Here is a 19934-nt window from a genome sequence, read left to right as displayed (position 1 = left end):
CCAAGATCAACCCCTGTCCCCACCAGCAGGTCTTATTTCCAGACTCCAATAAATTCCAACTAAAAGTTAAGAGCTGAATGATAGGCCGGGCACGGTGGCTCATGCTTGTAATCCCAGCACTTTGAGAGGCCGAGGTGGGTGGATCATGGGGTCAGGAGATCGAGACCACGGTGAAACCCCGTCTCTACTAAAAATATAAAAAAATCAGCCAGGCGTGGTGGCAGGTGCCTGTAGTCCCAGCTACTCAGAGAGGCTGAGGCAGGAGAATGGCGTGAACTCGGGAGGCGGAGCTTGCAGTGAGCCGAGATCGCGCCACTGCACTCCAGCCTGGGTGACAGAGCGAGACTCCGTCTCAAAAAAAAAAAAAAAAAAAAAAAACGAGCTGAATGATAATCAGCTTTTGCTCAAATGATTCTCCCACCTCAGCCTCCTGAGTAGCTAGGACTACAGGTGCACGCTATCATACCAGGCTAATTTTTTATTTTTTGTAGAGACAGTGTTTCACCATGTTACCCAGGCAGTTCTTGAACTCCTGGGCTCAAGCAATCCACCCATCTCGGCCTCCCAAAGTGCTGGGATTACAGGCACGAGCCACCATGCCCAGTCGAGTTTCTTGATATTAATATTACTTGGTGGAGTCTGATGATTCCCACAGCCTTCCCACACTGTTAACCTTTCAAGCCAGGTCTGTAATAAAAGAATCATGCCAGGAATGACAGAGAGGAGCAAGGCAGGAAGCCCAAAGGGATAAGCGAAGTAAAACCAACCTTTTCTCTGCCTTCCAAGAAGTTCATCCAACGTGAGATAGGGAGGTGGGTCTTCCACTTCTGAAGACAGCTTCTCCTGGGGAGCTGAGGCACTTTTTAAAAAATGTTGAAAAGTTGGTCCAGCAGCCAGCCTGGAGCTGAAATCCTTCCGAGCTCCATCCTCCTGTCTCTCTGGACTGGGATACATGGTACTAGAGAGACTGCTGTGTGCCCTGCACATCCTCAGCGACAGCCAAGACACAGAGGCCAACGGTCCCCACCCCAGAGACCTCTGCACTTGGAGGGCACACTGTAAAGGGTGCATGGCACTAAACAGCCCACGGTCTGCAAAAGAATGACAGACATCACCAGCATTTATTGAACACCATGGACAGGACACTGCTGTGAGCACTTCAAGTATATACATCCATTTACCCCTCACAAAAGCCCATGAAGAAGGTACTCCTAATAATATGACCTCTGTTTTACAGTTGAAAAAAACTGAGGCAACTTGCCCAAGACCACACAAAGGAGTGCCAGAGATGAGATACAAATCCAGGCAGTGTTTTCAAAACAAGTGGTGGTAGAGATGAGATGGAAAGCCCTGACAAAATGACAAAATAGCACCTTGTGCCAAGACCAGTTCCCAAGGCTTTAAGTGTATTAACTCATTAAATCTTTACAGCAATCCTAGGAAGCAGACACTATTATTGTTCCCATTCCGGAAGACATAGGTTGAGGAACTCACCTGAGCTCCTACAGCCAGTAAGCAGTCAAACAAGGACTCAGGTAAAAATCCATATGGATGCAAAGCCCGTGCCAATACCCATCTTGCTACACTGCCTCTTAATAAAGTGAAAACCACTCACTGTCTGAGGGCATCTTCCTTTGAGTTCCTTCAGAAGGAAAGCAACTAATGTGAGGGCATTGTATGCCTGATCAGTGACTCCTTCTACCCTTCAAGAGTCTTGGCTGGGCACAGCCGCTCATGCCTGTAATCCCAGGACTTTGGGAGGCCAAGGCAGGAGGATCACTTGAGGTCAGGAGTTCAAGACCAGCCTGGCCAACATGGCAAAACCCCGTTTCTACTAAAAATACAAAAGTTAGCCAGATGTGGTGGCAAGTGCCTATAGTCCCAACTACTCAGGAGGCTGAGGCAGGAGAATCGCTTGAACCCAGGAAGCAGAAGTTGCTATAAACCGAGATCGCACCACTGCACTACAGTCTGAACAACAGAGCGAAACTCCGTCTCAAAAAAAAAAAAAAAAAAAAAGATTTTCAAACTACTACCTTCAAACTTTCCACCCAGACCCTCTCATACTTGGTTTAGCAAATAACACAACCTGTATAGAGAACAATTTGCCACTTTCCATCAAAATTACAAGTGTGCAAACCATCTGACAAAGCATTTCCACTCATATTTATCCTGCAGATAAATCTATACACATACAAAATGACCTATGTATAAAGACATTCAGTCTAGGCTCATGCCTGTAACCCCAGCACTTTGGGACGCTGAGGCTGGTGGATCACTTGAGGCCAGGAGTTCGAGACCAGCCTGGCCAACACAGTGAATCCTCATCTCTACTAAAAACACAAAAAATTAGCTGGATGTGGTGGCACACACCTGGATTCTGAGCTACCCAGGAGACTGAGGCATGAGAATCTCTTGAGCTCAGGAGGAGAAGGTTGCAGTGAGCCAAGATCACGCCACCGCACTCTAGCCTGGGCAACAGAGTGAGATTGTCTCAAAAAATAAAAATAAAAGATATTCAATGCAACAGTGTTTCTAATAGCAAAGGAAAGGGAAAGATCTAAATGTTATCAATAAAGGACTAGTTAAGTAAGTTCTGGTACATCCATACAATGGAACAAGATACAACTGTTAGAAACCAAGGCTGGTGGCCGGGTGCAGTGGCTCATGCCTGTAATCCCAGCATTTTGGGAAGCTGAGACAGAAACATCACTGGAGCCAGGAATTCGAGACCAGCCTGGGCAACATAGTGAGACCTCATCTCTATAAAAATAACAAAAAATAGCTGAGCACAGTGATGCACACCTGTAGTTCCAGCTACTCAGGAGGTTGAGATGAAAGGATTGCTTGAGCCCAGGAGATCAATGCTGCAGTGAGCCATAATCGCACCACTGCACTCCAGCCTGGGTGACAGAGTAAGACCCTATCTCAAAAAAAAAAAAAAAAAAAAAAAGTGAGGCTGAACTTATACATGACAAAGGCAAGGAAGCAAAATGCTCCATGCTACCTACATTATACTACTGTTGAATCTGTGAGGAAAGAGGGTGGGAATATTGAGGTACCTATTTGCAGGTACATACAATATCTCTAGAATGCTAAGAAACAATAATTGCCTCCCAGGAAGACTTAGGTGACTAAGGTACAGGAGATGAAGCCATACTATTTACTTCTTTTTTTTTTTTTTAGTTTTCTGACTAAGGAAGAATTCTAGGATCACCATATATTTTTAATAGACCCCACGTCTACGGCCTACCACACTCCAGCCATGCCACACTTCTTTGTATTAATCTTCACTAGCTTATAGGATTTTACACATGCTGTTCTCTGGCTGGTATTTATCTTCTCTCTAGTGGCCTATGGTACTTTCAGCTTTCTTCCTCTGGGAAGCCTGCTCTGGCCATCACCGCCGAAGTCTGGCTGGGATCCTCCTCTGAGTTCCCAAAGCTGTCTTCTACCTCTCCATCACAAGACTCATCACACTTTGCTGTTAATTATTACTGACACTTCTGCCAGCCCTAGTAAACTGGCAGGTTCCTGAAAGCAGGGAACAAGTATCATTCACTTCTACACCTTCACCATCTCCCATTGTGGTAGCTGCCTCATGGCAGCTGCTAAACATCAGTGGCTCCCAACCTTTTTGGTACTAGGAATCGGTTTCATGGAAGACAGACAGGGAAGCAGGGGTGTGTTGAAACTGTTCCACCTCAGGCATTTAGATTCTCGTAAGGAGCGTGCAATCTTGAGCCGGTGCAGTGGCTCACATCTACAATCCCAGCACTCTGGGAGGCCGAGGCAGGCGGATTGCTTGAGCTCAGGAGTTTGAGACCAGCCTGGGCAACATGGCAAGACCCCATCTCTACAACAAATTAAAAAATAAAAAATTAGCCAGCCACTGTGGTGTGTGCCAGTAATCCCAGCAACTTGGGAAGCTGAGGTAGGAGGATCACTTGAGCCAGGGAGGCAGAGGTTGCAGTGAGCCGAGATTGCGCCACTGCACTCCAGCCTGGGCAACAGAGAGACCCTGTCTCAAAAAAAAAAAAAAAAAAAAAAAGGAAATGGAATGCACAAACTAGATCCCTTGCATACATGCAGTTCGCAATAGGGTTTGTGTTCCTGAGAATCTAATGCAGCGGCAAATCTGACAGGAGGCAGAGCTCAGGCAGTAATGCCAGCTTGCTGCTCACCTCCTGCTGTGCAACCCGGTTCCTCACAGGCCACGGACAGGTACCATTCTACCACCTAGGGTTAGGGGAACCCTACTATACACGTGTAAAGAGCAGATGTGGCCCATTACCTTTCCAATGAGATCACCTGCCACATCTGCTACTAGCACTTAGGAGCAATGCCAACCCAGTTTCAAGAGTCAGAGAAGAACAGCCTTAAAGTGTGAGCTTTAAAATCGCCCATTTCTACTCCATAATTGCTGTGTAACCTTTGGCAAGACAAATTTCTGTCTCTGAGCCGCCAATTCCACATGTGTAAAATAAGGATAAAAGCAGCACCTACCCCCCAAGAAGTGTTGTAAGAATAAGATATTAAAAACCCAATTTGAGATACAGTAAGCGTTCACTAACTGCACATTCATAGCCCACACACCCTTTCATGGAGAGTATTAGAGCATCCTGGTTAAGAGTATGGACTCCACTAAAAATATAAACCTTAGCCGGGCGTGGTGGTATGCGCCTGTAATCCAAGCTACCCAGGAGGCTGAGGCAGGAGAATCGCTGGAACTCGCGGGGCAGGGGCTACAGTGAGCCGAGATCGCGTCACTGCACTCCAGCCTGAGCGACAGAGCAAGACTCCGTCTCAAAAAAAAAAAAAAAAAAAAAAACAGTATGGACCCTAGAGTCAGAATCTGACCCCAATGCTGCCAAGCCAGCTAAACCTTAGGCACCTGTCTTAAACTCTGGAAGCCTCTAGATGGGGATAATAGCACCTATCTCCATAAGCCTACTGTGGGATCAAATGCAATAATACAAGCAAAATGCTTTGCATAACACAGTGTAGAAGCCTCTCTGGAGGCTCGAAATTAATTCTGACAGTCGGCAATGAGGCTAGAACAATAGCGTACAACATCCCAAACATTTTACTGGCTGGTTACAATGCGTTAGGCATGGTGCAAAGCATTTTCCGCGAATTATTACCTATAACCCTCACAGCAACCCTGTGAGGCAGGCTATACTGTCAACCCCACTTCACCGGTGGTGAAGCGAAGCCTTGGAAGAAGTGGAGGCGACCTGTCCAAGGTCACACGGGGTTAGGCAGCGGGGTTAGGGTACGAACCCCCACAGCCTGACGCCAGGCCCCACGCCATAACCACCGTGCCATCCTCCCTCTTGAACACCGTGCGCTTCCCAGGATCCGCGGCCCCTCCTGCCCCAGGCGTCAGTCAAAATCAGGTGCGCAGACCACCCCGGCGGGCGCGCTGCTCACCTCCCGCAGCAGCAACAGTGCCCGGGGTTCCGCAGCGTAAGTTCTGCCGGCAAGTCGGGTCCCCTCACTGGTCCGCTGCTGCGCTCATACACAAGCGACTTCCGTTCCGCCGCTACTTCAGGCCGGGTCATTCTAACGGAAGTGCTTCCTTTTTACAGTCCGGGTGGACCCAAAGCTCCGTGGTGGTGCTGAACTTTAGGGCAGCCACTAGCCACTGACTTAAGCGGCAACTGAGCGCCTCAAAGTGGGTGAGTGCAAATCAAATGTGCGCTAAATGTCAGATACACCGGATGTGGAAGAAGAAATGTCAAATAGTGTCAAATGGTTCATATGTATAATGTTTATATTGATTATGTGCTGCAATAATTGTTGGGATATATTGGGTTAAATAAGTACATTCGTTGAATTAATTTTTTTTATTTGTAGCTATGGTGGTAGAAATATTTGAATTAAGTTCACCTGTTGTTTCTTTTTACTTTTTCAATGTGGCTAGCGGGCGGGGGGGAATATGGTGTGATCATGGCTCACTGCAGCTTCCGCCTCCTATGCTAAAGCAATCCTCCCACCTCAGCCTCCCAAGTGGCTGGGACTACAGGCAGGCGCCACCACGCCCAGCTAAATTTTTTTTTTATTTTTTTTGTAGAGACGGGTCTCCCCATGTTGCCCAGGCTGGTCTCAAACTCCTACCTAGGCACAAGCCATCCACCCACTTTGGCCTCCCAAAGTGCTGGGATTGTAGGCGTGAGCCACCGTGCCTGGTCCTTACTGGGAAATTTTAAGTCACCTAAGAGGTTCACGCACTATTTCTACTGGAGGGTACTGCCCTGTAGGTTAATGACTTCCTGATTCACATCTCCAGCTGGACCCTCCCTGCAGTTCCAGAGCCATAGCTCAGCCGCCTACTTGACACCCCTTCTTGGGTGTCTGATGACCATCTCTAACTTATACAGAACTCTTCATTTCCACACACGCACCTTCACCAAAAACCTGTACCTGTTATTCTGGCCCATCTCAGTAAATGGCCCAACCATCCTTCCAGGTGCACTAGGAGGAACTGAATGGTCATTTTCTTCACCTCCCTGGATCCCCACATTCCATCTGTCAGCAAGCCCTGTCAACTCTAACCACAAAATGTTAAATCTGTCTACTCGGTAGCTACAACTATCCAGGCCACCATTGTCTCATCAGAAACAATCACAGTAGCCTGCTAACGGTCACCTTGTCTCCTGAGAACAGTTTCCCACACATAGCCTAAGGGAATTTGTGTTTGTTTTATTAAATCAAATTATATCACTCCTCTCCTGAAAACTCTCCATGGCAGGCAGGCCGGGCGTGGTGGCTCACACCTGTAATCCCAGCACTTTGGGAGGCCAAGGCGGGCAGATTGCTTGAGCCCAGGAGTTCCGGACTAGCCTGAGCAACATGATGAAACTCCATCTCTACAAAAAAAAAAAAAAATTAGCCCGGCATGGTGGCGGGTGCCTGTGGTCCCAGCTACTCAGAAGGCTGAGGCACGGAGGATTGCTTGAACCAGGGAAGTTGAGGCGGCAGTGAATCATGATCTCAACACTGCACTCCAGCCTGGGTACCAGAATGAGACCACATCTCGAAAAAGGAGAAAACAAAAACAGCCGGGCACTGTGGCTCACAACTGTAATCCCAGCACTTTGGGAGGCTGACGTGGGTGGATCATGAGGTCAGGAGTTCGAGACCAGCCTGGCCAATATGGTAAAACCCCATCTCTACTAAAAATAAAAAATACCTGGGCATGGTGCCACGTGCCTGTAGTCCCAGCTACTCGGGAGGCTGAGGCAGGACAATTGCTTGAACCCGGGAAGCGGAGATTGCAGTGAGCCAAGATCGAGCCACTGCACTCCAGCCTGGGCGACAGAGTAAGACTCCATCTCAAAAAAAAAAAAAAAAAAGAAAAGCTTAAGAGCTTTCCATTGCCCTTGCAATAAAATCCAGATTTCCTACTGTGTCCTAGGGGCCTGCATGATGTGGCCCCTGCTTTTTTTTTTTTTTTTTTTTGAGACGGCGTCTCACTCACTCTGTCGTGCAGGCTGGAGTGCAGTGGTGCAATCTTGGCTTACTGCAACATCTGCCTCCCAGGTTCAAGCGACTCTCCTGCCTCAGCCTCCCGAGTAGCTGGGATTACAAGCATGCACCACCACTCCAAGCTAATTTTTGTATTTTAGTAGAGCAGGGTTTCACCATGTTGGCCAGATTGGTCTCAAACTCCTGGCCTCAAGTGATCCGCCCACCTCGACCTCCTAAGTGCTAGGATTTCAGGCAAGCACCACCACGCCTGGTCGATTTTTGTTTTTACTAGGGATGGGGTTTCGCCATGTTGGCCAGGCTGGTCTGAAACTCCTGGTCTCAAGTGATCCTCCCACCTCAGCCTCCCAAAGTGCTGGAATGACAAGCATGAGCCACCATGTCTGGCCCCCTGCTTACTTTTACTTTTCCAACCCACGTACTTCTTACCACTTCTCCTACTGTGTTCTCTCTAGTTGACTGTACTTCAACTACATAATTTTATTTTGCTCCTTCAATATCCCAAGCAAATGTTTATTTCAGACCCTCTCTTCTTTTTTTTTTTTTTTTTCTTTTTTGAGACGGAGTCTTGCTCTGTTTCCCAGGCTGGAGTGCAATGGCATGACCTTGGCTCACTACAACCTCCGCCTCCCGGGTTCAAGCAATTATCCTGCCTCAGCCTCCCAAGTAGCTGGGATTACAGGCATGCGACACCACACCCACAGAGCCTCTCTTCTTACTAGTATCTTTCCGGAATGCTCTTCTCCAAAATTGTTTCATGGCTGGCCCCTTCTCATCCTTTAGGTCTCAGCATAAATATCAGCTCTTCAGAGAGACCCTCTCTGACCACTTCATATAAACTACTCCGTCACTTCTCATATTATTTTCTTCACCATATTTGTCACTATTCAAAACGTTGGCATTACTTATTTTCTTATCATTGTCTATTCCCTGGATTATCAGCTAGGGAGGGACATGTCGTGTCTTGTTCATGGCTTTATCCCCATGGTCTACACAGGGTCTGACTCATAGAAGGGCTTAATGAAAATTTGTTGAATGAATAAATGACTGCTTTCTGTCTTAGTTTGGGCTCCCTAGAAGCAGACCCTGAGACAAGTTTTTTTTTTTTTTTTCAGACCGAGTCTCACTCTGTTACACAGGCAGAAGTGTAGTGGCCCAATCTCGGCTCACTGCAACCTCCGCCTCCTGGATTCAAGCGATTCTCCTGCCTCAGCCTCCCAAGTAACTGAGATTACAGGCACGCGCCACCACGCCTGGCTAATTTTTGTATTTTTAGTAGAGACAGGGTTTCACCATATTGGCCAGGCTGGTCTCTAACTCCCCACTTGAGGTGATCCACCCACCTTGGCCTCCCAAAGTGCTGGGATTACAGGCATGAGCTACTGTGCCCGGCTCCTGAGACAAGTATTTGAGTGCGGGTAGTTGATTTGCAAAGTAATCTCAGGAAACACTGGTAGGGTAGTAGGGGAGTGAAACAGGGAAGGGGAGACAGCCAATAAACTTGTTATCAAGCAACTTTCTTGCAGGCATCTAGGTCTTTTTTTTTTTTTGAGATGCAGTCTCGCCCTGTCGCCCAGGCTGGAGTGCAGTGGCACAATCTCAGCTCACTGCAACCTTCACCTCCCAGGTTCAAGCGATTCTCCTGCCTCAGCCTCCCGAGTAGCTGGGATTACAGGCACGTGCCACCACGCCTGGCTAAATTTTTTTGTATCTTTAGTCAAGACGGGGTTTCAACATGTTGGCCAGGCTGGTCTTGAACTCCTGACCTCGTGATCCGCCCACCTCGGCCTCCCAAAGTGCTGGGATTACAGGTGTGAGCCACCGCACCCGGCCACAGGCATCTAGGTCTTAATCCTGCTGGAGAACACTGGGAAATAATGCAGAACACTGTGCTGGTTAATTATTTGTGTCAACTTGACTGGGCCACAGGTTGCCCAGATATCTGGTTATTTCTGGGTGTTTCTTGAGGAAGAGATTAGCTTTGGTAGACTGAGAAGAGTAGACTGCCCTCCGCAGTCTGGATGGACATCATCTAACCCCTTGGGGACCCAAATAGGACAGGAAGGCAGAGCAAGGTTGAATTCTCTCTCTGCCTGACTGCTTAAGCTGAGACATTGGTCTTCTCCTGCCCTTGGACTGGGACTTAAACACCATTGGCACTCCTGATTCTCAGTCTTTTAGATTCAAACTGGAATTTACACCACCACCTTTCCTCAGTGTGCAGCTTGCAGATGGCAAATTGTAGGACTTCTCAGCCTCTATAATCACCTGAGCCAATTCCTTATAATAAATCTCATTCTAGATATAGAAATGTATATATATATATATATATATATATATATATATATATAGTGGCCAGGCACAGTGGCTCATGTTTGTAATCCCAGCACTTTGGGAGGCCAAGGTGGGAAGATCACTGGAGGTCAGGAGTTCAAGATCAGCCTGGCCAACATGGTGAAACCCCGTCTCTAATAAAAATACAAAAAGTATGGCCAGACATGGTGGCTCACACCTGTAATCCCAGCACTTTGGGAGGCCGAGGCAGGCGGATTACCTGAGGTCAGGAGTTCGAGACCAGCCTGGCCAACATGGTGAAACCCCCGTCTCTACTAAAAATACAAAAAAATTAGCCGGGCATGGTGGCGAGCGCCTGTATCCCAGCTGCTCAGGAGTCTGAGGCAAGAGAATTGCTTGAGGCCAAGACAGGAGGATTGCTTGAGTTCAGGAGTGTGAGACCAGCCTGGGTAACATGGCAAGACCGCATCTCTACAACAAATTAAAAAATAAAAAATTAGCCAGCCATGGTGGCACAGTCCTGTACTCCTAGCAACTTGGGAAGCTGAAGTAGGAGGATCACTTGAGCCTGAGAGACCGAGGCTGCAGTGAGCCGGGATCCCGCAACTGCACTCCAGCCTGGGCAACAAAGCAAGACCCCACCTCAAAAACAAAAAATAGGGCAGGGGGCGGTGTTCCAAGTGAAGGCACCAGACTGCTGATGGCCAGAAGGAAAAGGAGTGAGTCTTTGGTGGTTTGGGATGTTGCTGAAAATTTAGTGGATAAGCTGAGAAAGTTTCATTTTCACAAAGAAACAATGCTGCCATTATAAGTAAGCTAAAAGTGATTGCCTCAAAGTTAAGTTACCTGGTTTTTTTTTTTTTTTTTTTTTGAGACAGAGTCATGCTCCGGGGCCCAGGCTGGAGTGCAGTAGCGCAATCTCTGCTCGCTGCAAACTCCACCTCCAGGGTTCAAATGATTCTCCTGTCTCAGCCTCCCAAGTAGCTGAGATTACAAGTGCACACCACCATGCCCAGCTAATTTGTTGTTGTTGTTGTTTGTTTGTTTTGTTTTTTTGAGACTGAGTCTCACTCTGTTACCCAGGCTGGAGTGCAGTGGCGTGATCTCGGCTCACCGCAACCTTCACCTCCCAGGTTCAAGCAATTCTCCTGCCTCAGCCTCCTGAGTAGCTGGGATTACAGGCAGGTGCCATCATGCCTGGCTAATTTTTATATTTTTAGTAGAGACAGGGTTTCACCATGTTGGCCAGGCTGGTCTTGAACTCCTGATCTCAGGTGATCCGCCCACCTCAGCCTCCCAGAGTGCTGGGATTACAGGCATGAGCCATCGCACCAGGCACATCATCTTTGTTTTATCTTGTCACTACGTTGAAGAAACTGAACCTTTCGAAAGTTTAAAAAAAAAAAAAAGTTCTGGGCTTGGCACGGTGTCCTAGCACTTTGGGAAGCTGATGCAGGAGGATCACTTGAGGTCAGGAGTTTAAAACCAGCCTGGCCAACATGGTGAAACCCTATCTCTACTAAAAATACAAAACATTAGTGGGGCATGGTGGCAGGCGCCTATAATCCCAGCTATTCGGGAGGCTGAGGCAGGAGAATCGCTTGAACCAGGAGGTGGAGGTTGCAGTTAGCTGAGATCCTGCCTGGGTGACAGAGCAAGACTCTGTCTCAAAAAAAAAAAGTTCTCCATCATTGCTGTTGTCATTGTGATTTTAGGTAGGGATTTTAGGTAACCACCGCTCACTTACATCCAGCCAGCACATCGCAGTTTCCGAAGCACCAAACACATTCCACTCCACCTCCCTTCTGCAGGAAAGGGCCCTGAAGCTCTCTAAGATGGCTTTGACATGGGTCCACAAATTCTTTGACATTCCTTTCTTCAAGAGGTGGAGCCTAATTCCCCTCCCTTTGAGTGTGGACTGAACTTAGTGACTCATTTCTAATGAATAGAACAAAGCAGAAACAACAGTGTATGGCTTCCAAGACTGGGTCATAAGAGGCACTGTTTGTGGCTTCCTCCTTGCTCTCTCTTCTGTCTCACTGTGGGGAAAGCCAACTGCCATATCATGAGAAAACTCAAGCAGCAGCTCTAGGGTTAGCCCTACATGGTGAGGAACTGAGACCTCCTACCCACAGCAGTGGGTATTGGAATGGATCCTCCAGCAGTATTGGAATGAGCAGTATTGGAATGGATCCTCCAGCCCCAGTCAAGCCTTCGGATGACTGCAGCCCTAGCCGACAACTTGACTGCAACCTCATGAGCGACCCTGAGACAAGAACAGCCCAGCTTAGCCCCTCTCAAATTCCTGACCCACAGAACCTAAGAGATAATGAATTTTTGTCATTTTAAGCTGCAAATTTTGGAGTAATTTGTCACACAACAATAGATAACCAATACGCTGTCTTTGGCCCATGTGGTAAAGGTCTGTTCTTCTCCAGGGAAAGGTGCCCCAGTCCTTGGCCTGGTCCATCTTGGGACTGCAGGGGCCACCCCAGGACCCAAAGGCCAAGGCACAGACCACAGACACTGGGCCGGGCTGCCTGTATGCTCACAGGCTGTTTATTTATCCAAGAGTAAGGAGAAGAGAGAGAGGATGAAGAGAAAAACCAGACTCCCCATGGTGGCAGGGCTGAGGGGAAAAACAAACAGAAAGTCTCCTCTTCTTTCTCTTGCTGCTGACCCCAGGGGACTCCAGCTTCAGATGGTACCTCTGGGGGTGGCTTAGGGGCCTCGAGGCCTGGCAGCTCAGCTGTTGACTGGGGTCAGGATCCGCACAGGGGCAGGTCCCAGACTCGGAATGGCTTCTGTGTACACAAAATATCTCTCTGCAAAAGGCACTGGTGGAGGGGGGCAGCAGGAAGGCCACCCCATCACAGGCAGAGTCCACTCTGTCCTGGGTCTGGGTCCCGGGCCCCAAGACCAATCCAGTCTCCCTCAGGGGTGGGGTCTCAGAGGCCCTTGTTCCTCTCCTCTCCCTTCCCTCAGCCCAGGGGCGAGCAGGCAGTCAGTGGAGGCCCAGCTCAGGCCATGTCATGGACACCGCTCTTCAGGGCTAGTGCATCCGGCGACTTCTAGGCCAACAGCCCGAGGCGGGTGACTTTGGCCGACAGGAAGGAGTGGATGATGAAGACTATGGTTTTGGGACACGAGTGCAGGTCCAGCTGCTGGAGGGTGGATGGAGAGAGGAGTCAGGGCCCTGGCCAGCCTGGCCTCCAAGAGTCACACCCCCTCCTCCCCAGGGTGCAGAGGCAGCCCCTCACTCACGATCTCGCCTTCAGCACCTCCAAAGTCCAGGAAAAGGAGACTGGCACCGTCATCTGAAGACATCTGCAGCTTCTCGAAGGGCTGTCGCAGGAGCACAGCTCGGGCTGCACCTGGCTCAGCCGCCCACAGTGTGAAGCCCTTGTCGATGTGCACAGACAGGCTGCAGGGACGCCCGTTCCACGTGCAGGCTGCAGGGAGGGCACATAGGTACAGGCACAGCTGGCATCTCAGAGACTACACCCCAACCTTCAACCCCCACCGCAGCTTACAAAGTGGGGCCTGAATGCCTCCAGGGATGGGAGGCTCACTGTTTGTCGTGGCACCTGTACACCCACCCTGCAGAGAGTCATCACCCCCACCCTCAGAGGACCTACACCCACTTCCAGTCCCACTTCCAGCAGCACAAGTAGAAAGGGGGAGCTTAAAATGTGCCGTAGACAGGAGGCTCACTCCTGATAAAGGCATCATCAGATCTACCAAGCACCGCCCTTGGAGACCTGCAGAGTTACCCAGCTAAATTTAAATTTCAGATAAACAATGACTAATTTGGGCATACTTCTATGAAAAAAGTATTCATTGTTAACCTGAAATTCAAATGAGGTTGGGTGTCCTGTATTTATTTCCTCTGGCAACCCTACCCCAAGTGCCATCTCTCACATCCTCACCAGCAGATTGACAAAGCTGGGGCAAGACAACCCCAGGGAGAAGAGTCTCTGCCTGCTAGGGCACCTGCACATCCAAAACAGAGGGCCCAAACCCAACTTCCTTTTTTTTTTTTTTTTTTTTTTTTTTGGAGAAACAGTCTCACACTGTTACCCAGGCTGGAGTACAGTGGGCGCAATCTCGGCTCACCACAACCTCCACCTCCCGGGTTCAACTGATTCTTGTGCCTCAGCTTCCTGCATAGCTGGGACTACAGGCGCCTAGTACCATGCCCAGTTAATTTTTGTATTTTTTTTTTTTTTTTTTTTTTTTGAGACAGTCTTGCTCTGTCGCCCAGGCTGGAGTGCAGTGGCGCAATCTGGGCCCACTACAACCTCTGCCTCCCAGATTCAAGCAATTCTCCTGCCTCAGCCTCCCGAGTAGCTAGGACTACAGGTGCCCACCACCATGCCCAGCTAATTTTTGTATTTTTAGTAGAGACAGGGTTTCACCATTTTGGCCAGGCTGGTCTCAAACTGCTGACCTCAAGTGATCCACCCGCCTCAGCCTCCCAAAGTGCTGGGATTACAGGCGTGAGCCACCGCACCCAGCCAATTTTGGTATTATTAGTAGAGACAGGGTTTTGCCATGTTGGCCAGGCTGGTCTCGAACTTCTGACCTCAGGTGATCCACCCACCTTGACCTCCAAACCCCATTTTCTGTCCCCGCCTGAAGTGCCCTAAAGAAGGAAGCTTGAATGCCCCTGGGGATAAGAGGCTTATTACCAGAGGGACACTCCCAGATCCTCCCAGCACACCTGTAGACACCTCCTGCACACCCTCGGCGGCCCGGTGACAGCCATCCACCAGCTGGCGGGTCCAGGCAGCCAGCTCCTGCGGTGACTCCACGCTGAACAGGTGAGTGTCCACACCGTGACGCGTGCCCGTGCGCAGGGCAAAAGAGAGCTCTGCATCGTAAGGCACTGAGCCCTTGGAGGGGCCTGAGTGCACCAGTCTGGGGGTTGGGGGCAGAGGGCTGAGCATGAGGCCTCAGGCAGGGGGCAAATAGTTCTGGGCAAAAGGGCCAGTGACCTGGGAAGAAACCCTGTAAATCCTTTACCACCTAACAGGGGCACTGATTGACTCAGCAGGAGACATCTCCTGCCACCCTCCCCGTCACTCCCTTGGCTCTGGCTATACTGGTGTCATCACACACACCTAGCACATGCCTGCCTCAGCACCTTTGCATATGCTCTTCCCTCTGCCTATACACGCTTCCCTGATTATCTGCACGGCTCACTCCCTCACTTCCTTCAGATGTTAGTTTAAATGTCACCTCCTCTGACCTCCTAGTCCAAAATAGCACCCTTGTCACTCACTAGCCTTACTTTTTAATCATGGTACCAGAAATTATACTTTTTATTATTTGTTTTGGTTGGTTTTTGGCTGTCTTTTTCACTAGAATGTCAGCTAGGTTAGAAATTTTGATCTTGGGCCGGGCGCGGTGGCTCACGCCTGTAATCCCAGCACTTTGGAAGGCCGAGGCGGGTGGATCACGAGGTCAGGAGATCAAGACCATCCTGGCTAACACGGTGAAACTCCGTCTCTACTAAAAAAAAAAATACAAAAAATTCTCCGGGCGTGGTGGCGGGCGCCTGTAGTCCCGCTACTCCGGAGGCTGAGGCAGGAGAATGACGTGAGCCCGGGAGGCGGAGCTTGCAGCGAGCGGAGATCGCAACACTGCACTCCAGCCTGGGTGACAGAGACAGAGCGAGACTCCGTCTCAAAAAAAAAAAAAAAAAAGAAAGAAATTTTGATCTTGTGTTCACCACTGTATTCCCAGTAACTAAAACCATGCCTGACCACAGTAGGTGCTCAATAAACTTTTGTTGCCTGACTTGAATCACTTGATTACATAGACAGTCCAGGACCTAGTTATCCCTAGTAGCCAGCAGGCTCCTGACACACGGGCCAGAGCCACCCTGAGGTAAGGAGATATGGGTGACAAGGACTTCAGACCCCTGCAGCTTGACTCTCACTTGCTGTGTGGCCTTGGTAAGCCAACTGCCCCTCTCTGGGGCAGACCTAAGAGTTCTGCCCCATATCCCTCTTTGTTCCTCCCTCCACCCACTCTTTCTCCTATAGCTCAGTTCCTGCCCACCAAGACTGCTGCTGACACCAGCCTTCCATTTTCCAGCCCTGAGCTGCAGACCCTCGAGTCCCCAAGCTTCCTATCCAAGCTCCCTCTCCATCCCACACACACTCTGGACTTAACTCAGCATCTTGCTCCAGCCTCCTCCCTTTCCACCCCCACCCCCAGTCCCACGCTCACTCAGACACAAGCTCCAAACCTCCTGTTCATTCCGGACCCCTCCTTCATCCACCCCATCTGGCAAGCACGGAGCCCTGTTAATTTTACACCCATGTGGTTTCCAATGCCAATGCTGCCTTTCTTCTCCATCTGCTCCTGCCACCCACCTCCACCTCCCCCAGCCACCATCATCTCTCCTGCACGACTGCAGCACCTCCCCACCTCCATCCTGCACTCTCCGCTGCATTCTCCATGTGGCAGCCACAGGGATTCTCTTAAAGCAACCAGAGCACCTCACTCCCCAGCTTAAACCCTTCAACACTACCAAACTCTTAAGATAAAGCTAACATTCCTTAATCAGGCAATAGAAGCTCTGCAAGATCAGGCCCTGCCAACTCCCTTCTCTCCATTTCCTGCATGAATTCTGGTTATCACAAACTAATAGCTGCATGAACACGCTATAGCCCTTCATGCCTCTGTACTTTTGACCATGATGTTCTCTCTGCATGGGATGCTCTTTCACCCTTTCTTAAACGGAAAACTTCTACTCATCCATCAAAGTCCAGCTCAAATGTCACCTCCTCCCTGAAGCCTTCCTCTACTACCCCAATAGAGTTAAGTGGCTCCTACAAACCCTGCACTGTAATGGCTGTTCCTGGGTCTGTCTCCTCAACCAGACAAGGTTCTCTCTGGAGGCAGAAACTGTTGGGGTCAGCTCTGTGCCCTCTGAACCATGCAGCACAAGGCATAAGTGTCAATGAATGAGTGGCTAGTGGGGACCTTATATCCTTTTGTTCCAAGCACCCATTTTACAGATGAGGAAACTGAGGCCCAGACAGGGCAGAAACTTGCTTCAGGTCACCTGGGGAATAGCTGAGGGTGGACAGGACTGGAGTTCCCAGCTTCTGGGGCCCTGCTGGAGCATCTCCTGGCAAGTTCTGGGGGAGACATACTGCCCCTGCCCATGGGTACCTGGTGGCAATGAGTGGGGCAGTACGGGCTGGCCGGCTCAGGGCCTCGCAGGTCTCGGGGAGAGAAGAGTAGAGGAGCAGTTCCTTTTCAGTTAGCAGGGCCAGGGTGGGGGCCGTGCCCCCACTGGGCAGCTGCAGGGAACAAAACAGCAGTGAGGATGGGTAGGGGAGGAGAGGGCAGAGGGCCAAGGCAGGGTGAGATGGCCAGGGGCACTGGGAACAGGGCCAGCTCCAAAGGAGCGGAAGAGAGGGAGGGATAGGTCCCAGGCCCAGCAGGCACCTGCTCAGTTAGCCAGCCAATCTGCTTGATGTCCTGGCTCCCAGCTGTGCTGGTGGCTGCCAACAGTGCCTGCAGCTCATCCTTGACCCGCGGCGTCAGAGCGTTGACCTGGGCTTGGATGGCAGTCGCCCACGACCTCGCAGTAGCCTCATCCTTGGCCCTCAGGAAGAGGGTATCTTGGCCATCTGCCGAGCAGATCTCCAGATACCTGCAGGCACAAATGGGTGGAGACAAGGACCTGACCATTAGGCTGCAGCTGCCCAACCCTGGCCCAAGAAACCCTACCCACCACCAAACCAGGAGAAACCAGGGGGATGTCCGTGAGAGAATCAGGAGCAACCCTCACTGCTGGGGCTACAGCCACAGTTGCTGGGGCCTCATGGGGCATAGGAACAAGAGAGTGTGACATACGCACACATATTCATATATTTTGTGGGGTTTTTGTTGTTTTTGAAACAGAGCCTCGCTCTGTCACCCAGGCTGCACTGCAATGGCCCAACCTCCGCCTCCCAGGTTCAAACAATTCTCCTGCCTCGGCCTCCCAAGTAGCTGGGATTACAGGCACACGCCACCACACCAAAATAATTTTTGTATTTTTAATAGAGACGGGGTTTCACCATGTTGGCCAGGATGGTCTCGATCTCCTGACCCTGTGATCCACCTGCCTCAGCCTCCCAAAGTGCTAGGATTACAGGCATAAGCCACCGTGCCTGGCCTTATTTTTTTTATTTTTAGTAGAGATGGGGTTTCACCATGTTGGCCAGGCTGGTCTCGAACTCCTGTCCTCAAATGATCACCCCGCGTGGCCCCCCAAAGTGCTGGGATTACAGGCATGAGCCACCATGCCCGGCCTACACGTATGCAGATACACACAAATATACACACACACTCAAACATGCATGATGGTGTGATAGGGCCTAAATTATTGCTGTGTGGCCATTCCTAATCTTGCCCCTTTCTCCTGGTTTCTAAGGAACATCCTCTTCTGGGCCAGCTCCCAGGTTCTCCTTGTTGCACAGAACCAAACTAATTCACTAATAAGAGCAGAAAAAAAAAAAAAAAAAAAACCTAAGCTGGGCATGGTGGCTCACGCCTGTAATCCCAGAACTTCGGGAGACTGAGCCAGGACAATGGCTTGAGCCCAGGAGTTCGAGACCAGCCTGGACAACAAAGTGAGACACTCATCTCTAAAAAAGAAAAAAAAAATGTTTTTTAATTAGCCAGGCATGGTGACACTTGCCTATAGTCCCAGCTACTTAGAGGCTGAGGCAGGAGAACCACTTGAGCCCAGGAGTCTGAGGCTGCAGTAAGCTATAAGGGTGCCAGTGCACTCCAGCCTAGATGACAGCACAAGACCTCATCTTAAAAAAACAGAAAAACAGACAGGGTGTGGTGGCTCACGCCTGTAATCCCAGCACTTTGGGAGGCCAAAGCAGGCGGATCACCTGAGATAGGAAGTTCAAGACCAGCCTGACCAACGTGGAGAAACCCCGTCTCTACTAAAAATACAAAATTAGCCGGGTGTGGTGGTGCATGCCTGTAATCCCAGCTACTAGGGAGGCTGATGGAGGAGAATCGCTTGAACCCAGGAAGTGGAGGTTGTAGTGAGCTGAGATCGTGCCATTGCACTCCAGCCTGGGCAACAAAAGCGAAACTCCGTCTCAAAAAAAAAGAAAAAAAAAAAACAGTAAAACAAAACAACAACAAAACTAAAGAGGCTTGAGGCCAGGCATGGTGGCTCACGCCTGTAATCCCACCACTTTAGGAAGCTGAGCCGGGCAGATCACTTGAGGCCAGGAGTTCAAAACCAACCTAGCCAACAGGGCAAAACCCCATCTCTTCTAAAAACACAAAAAATTAGCCAGACATCATGGCGGGCACCTGTAGTCCCAGCTACTTGGGAGGCTGAGACACCAGAATCACTTGAACCTGGGAGGCAGAGGTTGCAGTGAGCTGAGATCGCACCACTGCACTCCAGCCTGGGTGACAGAGCGAGATCCCCCATCTCAAGAAGAAATAATAAATTATTGTTTTCTAAACCACTAAATTTTAGGGATGGTTTGTGATACAGCAACAGATAGCCAAAATGCCAGGAGAAAAAGATTCTTTGGCTTTTGTCTTCTTTCTGCCTGGAATATGAACACAATTCTTGGGATGCAGCCACCATCCTGCCTCCACGAAGAAGAAAACCGCCCATAATTAAAATGGCAGAGCAGGAAGCTAGAAGCCTGGTTCCTTGATGGCATCCTTGAGCATCTACAGCAGCCTGAATAGCTGACCCCTGGACTTCTTTTTAAACATGTGGGAAAATTAACCCCTTTTATTTAAGTCATTGCTTGTTGGAGTTTCTGTACTTGCAGCCCAATGCAATCCTAACACTGAGTAAAAGTTTGAAGTAGTTTTCATTATATTTTGGTTGCCAGGCTGTATCCCTATGACTGGGATACTACACTGACAGTGGGCCTTATGGAACCCCAGTTATATTCAGGTTACCTATGTAGGTAATCAGGCATGTATATGTTCAAACACACATGCACACACACATGTGCATACACATACAAATAACATATAAACACAAACACATGTACAAATCTATACTCATATACATGCGAATGCTCATATATACATACAAGCACTTGCATTTACATGTCATATACACATGCACACACTTAGAAACATAT

General features: G+C 49.5%; 2 protein-coding genes across 14 annotated transcripts in view; both read right to left on the bottom strand.

Moving 5' to 3' along the window:
- Window positions 1-5575, bottom strand: part of CDK5RAP1 (CDK5 regulatory subunit associated protein 1) — a 39963-nt gene extending 34388 nt beyond the window's left edge. For 3 of the 9 annotated variants that reach the window (XM_055265596.2, XM_063633750.1, XM_063633747.1), the window contains exons 1-2: window positions 4659-4793; window positions 768-1091 (exon numbers count right to left, since the gene is read on the bottom strand). In XM_055265596.2, the coding sequence (XP_055121571.1) occupies window positions 768-1071 (304 nt within the window). In that variant the 5' untranslated portion in view covers window positions 1072-1091; window positions 4659-4793. Of the gene's footprint in view, window positions 1-767; window positions 1092-4658; window positions 4794-5144 lie in introns of those variants that run through there. The other 6 variants (XM_055265593.1, XM_055265597.1, XM_063633746.1 and 3 more) reach the window with 6 other exon arrangements.
- Window positions 5576-12316: 6741 nt separating this feature from the next.
- SNTA1 (syntrophin alpha 1) overlaps window positions 12317-19934 on the bottom strand; it is a 36731-nt gene continuing 29113 nt past the window's right edge. The window contains exons 4-8 of one of the 5 annotated variants that reach the window (XM_063633775.1): window positions 17254-17461; window positions 16975-17105; window positions 14478-14706; window positions 13051-13238; window positions 12317-12947 (exon numbers count right to left, since the gene is read on the bottom strand). In XM_063633775.1, coding sequence (XP_063489845.1) covers window positions 12917-12947; window positions 13051-13238; window positions 14478-14706; window positions 16975-17105; window positions 17254-17461 — 787 coding nt within the window. In that variant the 3' untranslated portion in view covers window positions 12317-12916. Of the gene's footprint in view, window positions 12951-13050; window positions 13239-14477; window positions 14707-16864; window positions 17106-17253; window positions 17462-19934 lie in introns of all 5 variants that reach the window. The other 4 variants (XM_063633774.1, XM_055265680.2, XM_055265679.2 and 1 more) reach the window with 4 other exon arrangements.

This window comes from Symphalangus syndactylus, chromosome 24 (assembly GCF_028878055.3).
Source record: "Symphalangus syndactylus isolate Jambi chromosome 24, NHGRI_mSymSyn1-v2.1_pri, whole genome shotgun sequence".
In the NCBI taxonomy this organism is placed as follows: domain Eukaryota; kingdom Metazoa; phylum Chordata; class Mammalia; order Primates; family Hylobatidae; genus Symphalangus; species Symphalangus syndactylus.
Note: the sequence above shows the minus strand (reverse complement) of the source record. Positions and strands in the feature narration are given on the sequence as shown.